The sequence below is a fragment of the Triticum aestivum genome, chromosome 7A, assembly GCF_018294505.1.
Source record: "Triticum aestivum cultivar Chinese Spring chromosome 7A, IWGSC CS RefSeq v2.1, whole genome shotgun sequence".
Classification (NCBI taxonomy): domain Eukaryota; kingdom Viridiplantae; phylum Streptophyta; class Magnoliopsida; order Poales; family Poaceae; genus Triticum; species Triticum aestivum.
Window position 1 is genome coordinate 489,973,988 of NC_057812.1, and position 12,390 is coordinate 489,986,377.

At 52.8% G+C, this 12,390-nt stretch overlaps 1 protein-coding gene across 2 annotated transcripts; it reads left to right on the plus strand.

Moving 5' to 3' along the window:
- Positions 1–8,337: 8,337 nt before the first annotated feature.
- On the plus strand, positions 8,338–11,337 carry LOC123151320 (protein IQ-DOMAIN 21). Of its 2 annotated transcripts, none has more exons than XM_044571048.1 (4): positions 8,338–8,895; positions 8,970–9,239; positions 10,106–10,540; positions 10,617–11,337. In XM_044571048.1, exons 1-4 carry the CDS (start codon positions 8,791–8,793, stop codon positions 11,136–11,138), a joined length of 1,332 nt encoding a protein of 443 aa, XP_044426983.1. In that variant the 5' UTR covers positions 8,338–8,790; the 3' UTR covers positions 11,139–11,337. The 2 variants fall into 2 exon arrangements, with proteins under 2 accessions (XP_044426983.1, XP_044426984.1); XM_044571049.1 differs by having other exon boundaries at positions 10,644–11,337.
- Positions 11,338–12,390: the final 1,053 nt, after the last annotated feature.

The following is a 12,390-nucleotide window of genomic DNA, read 5'->3' on the forward strand; positions in this document are numbered from 1 at the left end:
TGTTCGGCTGTTTATCAAATCTGAGAGATGGCTAGTTGTCGGCTTCTGCCCCCATGCCACGAGTGCTGGGGTGTTCGGGATAAACCTGAGCACTCTTGTTCCCATTTTTGGGTCCTTCGAGGGAGGTGCTCAGCACAACGAACAAGGCAATCGGACTAAATGCGTTATCACTCTCACTTAGCCATAGAATTCTATAATTTTAAATTTCGGCGAAGCCCCTAGTGTTCGGAAGGCCGAACTCGGGGCGCGATACACGCCTTAAGCCGGACAGGGCCGACTCCTTGCTCTAAGCGGCATAAGTCTTTATGGACTCGAAAACCTCTCAAACAGCGACCAGTCTCTCGCCTTATCATGACAGTCAGTTTTAGCTTTCTCTATTGAGGTGCTTAGCCCAGCAGAACCGGGGCACAATCGTAGTAGTTCTCCCAGTGCTACCTTAGACGATATAGCGGAACGTAAGGTACCAAAACATGGGATCCGGGCAAACCCAACTATTGACCCAAGACATGATTCGGAGCTGATGCATATAATGCTATAAGTTCGGGGTGCCGCACTGTTGAAAGTGTCCGGACTTCTCACGCCGTATTGTGGGGTATGCTTAAGCCCCTAGCGTATTGGCCATACCAGAGTTTACGGGTGCTGGATGTTATGAATTAACATATATATATATATATATATATATATATAAAGAAGAATGCAATAATAGTCTTAATGCTATGCATTGTTTATTCAAAAAGGTGCGTTAAAGCAGAATGATACATGCAGTGCAATAAGCAAAAAGTAGGACTATGTCCCCTCCAAGGGCGAGCTGAAGAATAGTATTAAGGCAAGTATTACACTCGTTATCATAATCCACCTGGGAGTTCCGTGGTGTGACGTAGCTTTTTGCCTTCTTGGTTGTTGCATCATATGTTCGGCAATCATGCCGCCGGACCGGGTTTCCAGAGATTAAAGTCCTGAAAAGAAAATAACAAAACGGGAAGCCCCTAGTGCGGTTTAAGCCGCGTCTTGGGGCGTGTCGTAGTCATGCCCCCTCCCCGCCTGTGCCCATGGTATTTTTAATGCGTAATTATGTACGTGTGGCACGAATTTCACCGTTTGGCTTGGGCCGGGGTGGGGGCCGCATTGCTATGCGAGCTCGGAACGTGCCAGGCGGTCCTGTTGCTGATTACTCCGGGCGCGCTTGAAGGTGTTTGGGTCCTTAAACGCCGAACTAGTGGATTGCCTTAAGAGGCTGCTTTGCGCTTCCGCTGCGAGGGTCGCAGTGTGCTCCTCAATTCGGAGAGAGCGCTCTGTGTGTCTGTTAACTGTAATGTCCCCCTGAGGTCCTGGCATCTTGAGCTTGAGGTATGCATAATGCGGTACCGCATTGAATCTCGCAAATGCGGTTCGCCCGAGCAGTGCTTGATAACCACTGCGGAACGAGACTATATCGAAGATTAACTCTTCGCTTCGGAAGTTATCCGGGGATCCGGAGACCACTTCCAGTGTGACTGAGCCTGTGCAATGGGCCTCTCCACCTGGTATTACCCCCTTAAAGGTCGTTTTTGTGGGCTTAATCCTTGAGGGATCTATGCCCATTTTGCACACTGTGTCCTGATAAAGCAGGTTCAAGCTGCTACCGTCATCCATAAGGACTCGAGTGAGGTGAAATCCGTCAACGATTGGGTCTAGAACCAATGCGGCAAGGCCGCCATGGCGGATACTAGTGGGGTGGTCCCTGCGATCGAAAGTGGTCGGGCAGGAGGACCATGGGTTGAACTTTGGGGCGACTGGCTCCAACGCGTATATGTCCCTTAACGCACGCTTCCGCTCCCTCTTGGGGATGTGGGTTGCGTATATCATGTTCACCGTCCGCACTTGTGGGGGAAACCCCTTCTGTCCTTCGGTGTTCAGCGGTCGGGGCTCCTCCTCGTCGTCGCTATGTAGCCCCTTGTCTTTGTTTTCAGCATTTCACTTGCCGGCCTGCTTGAACACCCAACAATCCCTGTTGGTGTGGTTGGCTGGCTTGTCAGGGGTGCCATGTATCTGACACGAGCGATCGAGTATACGGTCCAAACTGGACGGGCCCGGAGTGCTTCTTTTGAATGGCTTTTTCCGTTGACCGGGCTTAGAGCCTCTGAATCCGGCATTGACTGTTGTATCCTCGGTATTGTCGTTGTTAATGCGGCGCTTGTGCTTGTTGCAACGTGACCTGCCATTGCTGTCCTTGGTATCTGAATTACCAGGGCTCTTTGACATGTTATTGCTACGAGCTAGCCAACTGTCTTCTCCCGCGCAAAAGCGGGTCATGAGTGTCGTGAGGGCTGCCATAGATTTCGGCTTTTCCTGTCCAAGGTGCCGGGCAAGCCACTCGTCGCAGATGTTGTGTTTAAAAGCTGCTAGGGCCTCTGCATCCAGACAGTCGACGATTTGATTTTTCTTTGTTAGGAACCGTGTCCAGAATTGCCTGGCCGATTCCTCTGGCTGCTAAATTATATGGCTCAGGTCATCGGCGTCTGGTGGTCGCACATAAGTGCCCTGAAAGTTGTCGAGGAATGCGGCTTCCAGATCTTCCCAACAGCCAATGGACTCTGTTGGCAAGCTGTTGAGCCAATGCCGAGCTGGTCCTTTAAGTTTGAGTGGGAGGTATTTGATTGCGTGTAGGTCATCACCGCGGGCCATGTGGATGTGCAGGAGGAAATCCTCGATCCATACCACAGGATCTGTCGTGCCGTTGTATGATTCTTTGTTTATGGGTTTGAAACCCTCTGGGATTTGATGATCCATTACTTCATCTGTGAAGCATAAGGGGTGTGCGACACCTCTGTACTGGGCTATATCGCGACGCAACTCCAATGAGTCTTGCCCGCTGTGTTCGGCCCGACCAGATTTACTTTTACTGTATCCGGCGTGACGTTTATTGTCTCGTGTAGTGGCGCGCCCTCGTGATCCGTAGATCGATCTTGCATGTTTTGCTTTGTCCTCTAGTACGTCTCGCAGGTCTGGCGTATTCCCCATGCCTTTTTATTTGAATGGCATCGGGGTGCAGGCTGAGCTTTTGGCTGGAATGCCTCTCTATCGCGGCCACGAGGTGGCCGATCAGCCACGTCATACGCTTCCTCCTCCAGTCGGGGTAGCAACCTGCATTTTGGTTAACTCTTGGAGGGGCATTCGAGTTTATATTCCTCGACCGCGAGGACTTCAGTCCATCTGCTAGCTAGCAGATCTTGATCAGCTTGAAGTTGCTGCTGCTTTTTCTTAAGGCTATTTGCCGTGGCGATAAGCCGGGGCTTGAAGCGCTTTTGTTCGATGGGATCCTCTGGCACGACGAATTCGTCATCGTCAAGGCTTGCCTCGTCTTCGGAGGGGGGCATGTAATTATCATCCTCCGCCTCTCCATCTGCCGCTCTCTCTGGAGGGCTGGCCTCTCCATCCTCCTATCCTAGATCGTGCTGGAGGGGATTGTTGCCATCTTCTGCACTATCCGGAGTGTTATTATCTCCTGTGCCGGTATCACCACTTTTGCGTTGGCAGGACTTAGAGCGGCGCCGCTGACGTCGGCGCTTGGGTTACTTCTTGGAGGGGTCCTCCTACGCTGTCTCGTCGCCATTGCATTCTTTGGGTGTGTCCACCATGTATATATCGTATGATGAGGTGGCTGTCCAGTGCCCTGTGGGCAGTGGTTCCTCTTCGTCTCCCGCATCGTCGTCCATACCGTCGATGTCTTCGGAGTCGAAGTCGAGCATGTCGGTTAAGTCATCGACAGTGGCTACTAAGTGGGTGGTGGGTGGGCAATGAATTTCTTCGTCATCCGCATCACAATCCTGCCGGACATAGTTCGGCCAGGATCCTCCTGACAAGGAGAGAGACCTTAATGAGTTCAGTATGTCGCCGAAGGGCGAGTGCTGGAAAATATCCGCGGAGGTAAACTCCATGATCGGCGCCCAATCGGATTCGCTAGGAACGGGCGCAGGCGGTTCGGAGTCCATGGCCGGAGAAGGATCCGGTAGTCTGACGACACGGCTCTCGTGCAGGGTAAGGTCGATGTTTGGCTCGATCGCCGCTGAGGGTAAGGCCTCTGTGGCGGGGTCCATCCACCCGTCCATGGACGGCGCAACTGGCTCCGAATTGAGGGTCGGAGCGGCTACTGGTGCGATCTCCTGAACACTGTTTGATGGTAGAGCTAAATCGTACTCATCGTGACTGCGTGACGCGCAAGGAAGAGGCTCGAATCCATCGAAGATCAAGTCTCCGCAGATATCGGCTGTGTAGTTTAAACTTCCAAACCTGACCTGGTGGCCAGGGGCGTAACTTTCGATCTGCTCCAGATGGCCAAGCGAGTTGGCCCGTAGTGCAAAGCCGCCAAACACAAAGATCTGTCCGGGGAGAAAAGTCTCACCCTAGACTGCATCGTTATCGATAATCATAGGAGCCATCAAGCCTAACGGCGACGACACAGAGGAACTCTCAATGAAAACAACAATGTTGGTGTCAAAACCGGCGGACCTTGGGTAGGGGGTCCCGAACTGTGCGTCTAAGGCGGATGGTAACAGGAGGCAGGGGACACGATGTTTTACCCAGGTTCGGGCCCTCTTGATGGAGGTAAAACCCTACGTCCTGCTTGATTTATTCTTGATAATATGAGTATTACAAGAGTTGATCTACCACGAGATCGGAGAGGCTAAACCCTAGAAGCTAGTCTATGGTATGATTGTATGTTATTCTACGGACTAAAACCCTCCGGTTTATATAGACTCCGGAGAGGGTTAGGGTTACACAAGGTCGGTTACAAAGGAGGAGATATCCATATCCGTACTGCCTAGCTTGCCTTCCACGCCAAGTAGAGTCCTATCTGGACACGGGACGAAGTCTTCAATCTTGTATCTTCATAGTCCAACAGTCCGGCCAAAGGATATAGTCCGGCTGTCCGGGGACCCCCTAATCCAGGACTCCCTCAGTGGCAGTCCAATAGGTTCCATGAATACATCTTCATATTCCAGCAGTACCTTGGCTATTTCTGGTGGCAGCTCGGTGCAAGATATGTCAGTGATGTTCTCTGAATCCTGGGCATAACACAGGTGGACCGCATAGGCGACTGCTTCTTGTTTTTCCATACTTGCTAACTGCACCGCATTCAGAATCTCACACTTGTGTGCCTGGGAAGTAACCCCCTGCAGTACCACTGTGAATCCGTTGTGCGCAATTTGCATACACCGCTTTGGCCAATCGATGAGCATTGGGCTGTGGTATTCCAGCCAATCCATACCCAGTATAACATCATAAGAGCCCAACGGAAGCAATCTGAAATTGGTTGAGAACACGTGTCCCTGGGCAAACCAAGAGCGGCCTAGCACCTCCTGGGTGCACCACAATTCTGATCCGTTGGCTACAACAACCTTGATAGACTTGGGCATAGACTGGACCCCTTGCAAATGAGGTAACAAGTGCTGCGAAACGAATGAAGTTGAGCTACCGGAGTCCACCAGCATGAGCACTTCTCGCCCTGGAGCCAGCCGTGTAACTGCAAACAACTGGATGCCTCAGTACCCGATACGGCGTTGATAGACAGCTGCCACACTTTCTCTGCTGCATCGTGTTGTTCCTGTTGTGGTTCAGTAACTGCTGCCCCCTCTTCCTGAGCATCTATGCTGAACAGCCTGAGCATTTCCTCAATCACATGGAGTTTAACTGTTGGTGGGCAGACATGATCATGACCCCACCGTTCTCCACACTTGAAACACAATCCTTTGGCTCTACGAAAGTTGCGCAGGGCTATGATTTTGGATTGATCGCTCCCCGCGCGGGCTGCCTCAGTGCCGCGACGATCATCCGCTGTTGGTGAGATAGTCGGTGCCCGCGGTGGAGGGGGGACAACGGCAGAGGACATGTTGAGCGAGCATGACCCAGAGGAGGCGCCCCTTCATGGTTGTTGTACCAGGTCCCCCTCTATCCCTCCGCAACTTCTTCTTGTAGAATCGCGAGGGCACAAGTTGTATCCAAGTCCTTGGGCCGCTGCACCATCACCACGGCACGGATGTCCATGCTTAGGCCCTCACGAACCTCGTCAAGAAATACAGTGGGTGCACAGCATCAGAATAAGAGATGAGATGATGCATAAGATTCTCAAATTGCTCAATATAATCAGAGACAGAGCTCGTTTGGCGAATGTCGTAAAATTGACGGATAAGTAGCTGGTGCTTATCGCGACCAAATCGCGCGCAAAGCAGAGCACACAAAGCCTCCCAATCGAGGGAACTCAGCTTCCCCTGGATCGATTGCAGCCAGATAGCCGAAGGACCCGTGAAGTGTAATGTAGACATGGGAACAAAATAGGGCTCTGGAATTTGAAACATAGAGAAATACTGTTCACACATGGTTCTCCAGATTTTGGGATTTTCACCCGAAAATTGGGGAAACGCAATAGGTGGGAAATTTGGACCCAGTCCGGTATGAACAAGGGACGAAGCAGAACCAGGTGTGATAGAGGTGTCTACCACGGGGAACAGGGGAGGGTTGTGAAAGCTCAGCGTACCATTGGCCGGAGAGGCCGCCGTCGGGATGCCTCCCGCCGACGACCTGCCCCGTAGTTGATGCGACTTGCCGCGGCCAGCGGGCCCATGGACCATGCCGTGGAGCGGCGGATCAGAGAGATCCACCCCCTTTGATCCACCATCTGTCGCGTTCGGCGTGGGCATCCGCTCGCTCTGGAGCATGCCCACCGTCTCCTGGAGCTTGGAGAGACGGGGCTCGAGGTCTGGCTTCCATCCGTAAGCGCGTCCACCTGCGCGGATTGGGAGTCGATCCGCGTTGAGAGGTCCTTGATGTCAGCTTGGGTGTCCTTGTTGGCTTTCGTTAAGGTCTCCGTGAGCTTGTCGAGGTAGGACTTGAGGGCCGGATCCATGGTGGCGAGAAGTCGTTGACGATCGGCGGTCTGCTTGCGCGTCTCCAGTGCGGAAGAGGGGTGGGATGGCGACTGATACCACGTGTTAGGAACACACTAGTTCTTCTCTTCTTAATTATGATGATCTCAATCATGTAGCAGTACACTGGAGGAAGGAGATGAGCAGGGGATCAGGATTACAAAGATACACACACAGGCCGCCGCTGCCTGATCCTGGCCGGGATACCCTAAGCTACTCGCTACACCTACTTGTATCAGCTCGTGACGGGTTCCTTTGGGCCGAACATGTAAGAGACCCACTGAGGTCCAGTAAACTTGTGGCACGGCCTCCTTTCCCTCCTGGGCCGGCCTGCTGCCACCAGGGGCGGAGACAAGGGGGTGCCAGCAGGGGTCAGACACCCCCCATCGCTTCGCCCCCCCTATGGATTTACATCGGCTAATACTATGAGTAATTAGGGATTAAGCCCAACAGACTTACATGGCCCAACGAAAAGCAAAGGGGTATCTGGCCATGTGTATATACCTACGAGGCCCTAGGCCCTAGGCCATCTGGTTTGGACGAGGGTACACTGATAATTTAATTTCTATCTTCTCTTTAGTTCCCATCTATCTACTCAAAAAAATAGATCTTCTCTTATTAGTACCCTAGTGCCGCCGCCTCGCTGCCGCCAGTCCACCAAGAAAGGGAACTGCCGCGTGAATTCGATCGCTGGTTCGTTGCAGTCTGAAACCTGAAGGTATGACATATACACCACCTGAAGCCTAAAAGGTAGTCTAATACAACTATCTCTTTTCAATCTCAGTGGCCCTTCAAGAATGCTTGCGACATGCCGTGATGGATTTCACACTGACTGGATCGTTGGCGCTCTCGAAGCAACACTCTGCCGCCGCGCCACGGCATCTGGGCATTGTTGTTCGTTAATTATGTCTACACATCTTGATCTAATCAAGGTAAAGCTGTATACAGTCTACTTTTTAGATTGATTACTGGTTACAACATTTATACATTTACTGGTTACTACATTGATTTTTATAAGCCATACAATTTACTTACATACTCCCTCCGTCATACTGTCAAAAAACATCTTATATTTTGATACAGAGGGAGTAGAAGATAAAGATCGTATATTTATCAAAAGGCGCAAAATTAATAACTAATTATCCCTTTTTGTTGTCTATTTTTCTGCAATAACAAAGAAATCATGACTCTTTAGCCTTATTATACACTCTAGTACTCTACATGTTATCTTCATTTTCATTCTAGCTTATGTCCAAAAATCACTGTACTCGGCAGACTATGTATATTATCTAGAATAATCTATCATCATGTCTCCTTCGCCCCTCCTATGTCCGAATCCTGGCTTCACCCCTGGCTGCCACTCCGGCTTTCCTCTGCTCAGGTGTAGGAGGGACGCTAACACCAAGCCCGGTTATTATAACAAATTGTAGGGAGGGAAAAAGAAATGCCACAGGACCTAGAAGCATACTTCTGTAAAATTCCCGAGTAACAGGTGGTGACGAATGCCTCTGCGGCCTTCCATAGCAAAGATGCCGGTGTTGAACTCACCTGGTGATTGAGCACCATGGAGTTTCCGCCTCTTCCCGTCCAATTACAAACCGCGGCGCCGCTGCTGCATGCACGTAGGGTACGTAAGTACAGCGCGGGCCCCGTGACGCTGCGCGATAAAGCCGCTCCTGTACCGACCGCCCCCACAGGCGCCCTCGCGGTCACGGCACTCTCGCGCGCGGCGCGCCTGCACTTATTGTCCCTTCACCACCCACACCACCTCCCGCCTCGTACGGCAAATCCCATGCATCATCTCCCTTGACCGCGCGATCGATCGACCATCGATCGAGCTACACCGAATCAAATTAAAGCGCCCCCGCAACGCATTGCCGCGTACTACATGGGCAAGAAGCCCGGCGGCGCCGGCTGGCTGGCCACCGTCAGGAAGGTCTTCAAGACCAGCCCCTCCTCCTCCCTGGCCACGGACTCGCGCCACGCCAACAAGGTCCGTGCGATCCTGCTTCTCATACACCGTTAATCCTTGTCACTCACGCTGATGGTTGGTCGTTGGATCGGCAGGGGCTGGGAGGCGAGGAGCAGGAGGCAGCGGAGATACTGTCCGTCGAGCACTTCCCAGCCACCGACACGTCGCCTGAGCTGACCAATGAGGGCAGCGGCGGCTCCGTCGCCGGGTGGGCGCGGGAGGGCGGCGGGGTGGAGGCGGAGGCCAGGAGGGCGCGCCGCGCAATGGCGTCGAGGATGGCGAGGCTCGCGGCGTTGCGCGAGAGGGCCGCCGGCAGGGAGGACCGCGCCGCCGTGCGCATCCAGGCATTCTACCGGGGATACTTGGTACGCAGTATCTCTCGTCCGAAGTTATCCCAAATGTGCATTTGCTCAGACGAAAAAATGTATCTGCGGCAGGACTCTCTCTTTCGAAAACAGTTCAAACGAGGCCGGTTAGGAGACTGTATGTTTTTATTTTATTAAAAAAGCAAGTTCATCTAGCTAGCAGTACCCAATAGCTGACCTTATGGTACCGTGGCTCGATAGCGACTTACCAGTACTCCCTCCGTCTCATAATATATAAAAGCGTTTTTAACATTACATTAGTGTAAAAAACGCTCTTGTATTACGGGACGGCGGGAGTAGTAGTAAACGAAGTTTTTTTCTTTTTTTTTAAGGGTGAAAACGAAGCTTTGCTCTGGTTAAGGGCACTTGTGTACACAGTGACTAAGCTAAAAGGCATGCAGGTATCTGCATTGCTTGCGATTAAGGGCATTAGAAAGTGGGCTTTGTGTGAGAAATTATGATTAGATCACCGTCAAGTAGTTGGCGTCACGTACACCGACTCACCTCCTCCATGCGGTGCCATTTATGCTCCACATGCTGATGCATCTGCACCGCGTACTAGAGATTTTTCGTTAAATTCACTTTTGTGTACTTAATATCTTACTCCATTTGGAATGAATAAACAGGAAGATCTGATTTCTGTATTTTAGGAATGTATTTCTTCGAATTTATAAGTTGCATGCAGTGGTTAGATGCTGTGATCTGGCCGTAGAAAGTACTAGTACTTACTGACTTGGTTAGTAGTTTTTTTTTTTTGCGTGGACTTGGTTAATAGTTGAATGCTATTGAAAGTTGAAACTGTAACGAATTCTTCACAAATCAAACAGAAAAATATTGTGCTTGTGTAACATTGTGCTTGTGTTCAGGCGAGGAGAGCCCTGCGCGCTCTACGCGGGCTGGTGCGGCTGCAGGCGCTGGTGCGCGGCCACCAGGTGCGTCGCCAGGTCCATCACACCATGCGCTGCATGCAGGCCCTCGTCCGCGCGCAGGACCGCGTCCGCGCCCGCCGCCTCACCTCCCACGTCGCCACGCGTGGCCGTCCCGCCCCCGTCGTCCCCGCGCCAGGTGCCCGTCGGCAGTCCTACGGGCATGACCGCCTTTTCTTCGATGACCACCAGGACGAGGAGGACGCGGAGACGGCGGCGCAGGTACGGCGACCAAGAAACAGGCACGGCAGCATCGGCAACCTGAGCCCGTTCCAGGACGGGTGGGACGCCGTCACCCGGGCCGGAGCCTTGCGCCGGCATGACGACGCCCTGGCGTTCCCACCTGCCTACGCGCATGACTTCCAGCAGCACAAGGTCCGTCTTCCCTGCCATCTCTCTGTACATCTTTCGGCTAAACAAATTGTAATACAGTACTAGTTTTAGTTTACAGATGAAATTCCATCACGAACAAATGCAGCTTGAGCGCGACGAGCTGGACAAGCGCGAGGCCGGCTGGCACTGGCTGGAGCGCTGCATGGCGCCCAACAGTGCGCCGCCGGAGCAGGCCAACCAGCACTTGGCGGCGGCGGAAACGTCGTACGTGACGGCGGCAACGGCCACGGCCACCGAAGGCGTTTCGGAGAGGACCGTGGAGATGGAGCCGAGCAGGAAGAGCCCTCCGACGGACCTGTACCCGGTGCGCGCCGGGGTGGTTCCGGGGTACATGGCGGCGACGCAGTCGGCGCGCGCCAAGGCCCGCATGGCGCCGCCAGCCGCCCCGAGAGCTCACGCCCGGAGCCGGTCCGGGTCGGTGGCGCTCTGCGGGGGCTCGACGGCCAGCTCCGGCTGGAGCACGAGTAACAACGGTGATCGTGCGGCGCAGCAGAGGGAACTGTACAGCCCGGAGTCGAGCTGCAGCGGGGACCGGTCGCCCCCGACACTTGGCGGCCGCGGCAGGGTGGCCTATGCTTGACCTTGGCATGATCACAAACAACTGATAGGTTCGACCATGCTTTTCGTATATGCTAACGTATTGCAAGGTGCTCAGTCACGGGCCATGGCTAATCGATCTCAAATGGTTGGAATCACACTGTTGTATAGTAGTACGTGTAATACCTCATGGTAAGTTTGGAAATAATTACTTGAGTACAGTACTTGCCAACTTTGAGTCACCGTTCCTTACATTTCAGTTGATTTTGCTAATGCTGACCACCCACCTCTTTCAACAATTTTGTGTTCATAAGAGCATCTACATCCGGATACACCAAATTCGAACTCTCAAACGCCAGTTGACGCGTCCAGTGACCGGTCACGCCTCAAAAAAAATCTCTCCACAACCGGATACCTCAATTAAGAAACCTCAAATCCATACAATCACATGCAACGTGAAACCTAATCTAAGCGGAACTCATCAGCGTCAGCCGTGCCCATGTCCGGCGGCCGGCTACGCCCCTCGAAGTGTTTCTCCGGTCGCGGCGAGGTAGAGTAGGACATGAGACATGCACCGGCTCACGGGACTCGAGGCTCCACGGTCTCCCATGTCCTACTCTTCCTTGTCGGAGTCCAGAGCCTTGACGGTGCCGGTCGATGTGAGGTCCATGAAGGATCCGTCGTGGTCGGAGGCCATGTCCACCATGACACGGTTGCGGCGCTCGGGGTTACAAGCCATCCATCGAGACGCCGGAGAGTGCGACTCCGCCTCCCCGACATCTGCCAACAGGGCTGTTGTTGGTGTAAAAACCGGCAGACCTCGGGGTAGGGGGTCTCGAGCTGAGGATCTCGGACAAACGGTAACAGGAACAAAGAGAAGATGTTTTACCTAGGTTTGGCCCCTCTTGATGGAGGTTAGACCCTACGTCCTTCTTGTTTATATTGATATGGATGTATTGAGTACAGAGTTGATCTACCCCGAGATCGTAAGATGTGTTCTAACTCTAGGGCTAGGTGAATGAGATTGCGCTGATGTCCCCTCTACAGGCTAAACCCTATGGCTTATATACACGCCAGGTAGGGTATCTAGGGTTACAAGGTCGGTATCTTGGCATGGAGGCGGCAGGAGAAGTCTTGGTGTATACGACAAGTCTTTGGCGGATGAAGTCCTAATCACGCCCCATCATGCAGCTTCTGGAGTCCATCTTGCGAAGAATGAGGGCCCATTAGCTCAATCTGAGGAGCATGGGCCGACTAGGTTAGTACCTCCTAGTCCAGGACACCGCCAGTAGCCC

Bases quoted from the DNA above. Each gene is read 5' to 3' on its own strand.
- LOC123151320 (XM_044571048.1), top strand. From the start codon at position 8,791: ATGGGCAAGAAGCCCGGCGGCGCCGGCTGGCTGGCCACCGTCAGGAAG. The intron at 9,240-10,105 runs GTACGCAGTATC...GCTTGTGTTCAG, and splicing joins CATTCTACCGGGGATACTTG to GCGAGGAGAGCCCTGCGCGC. The intron at 10,541-10,616 runs GTCCGTCTTCCC...TTTAGTTTACAG, and splicing joins ATGACTTCCAGCAGCACAAG to ATGAAATTCCATCACGAACA.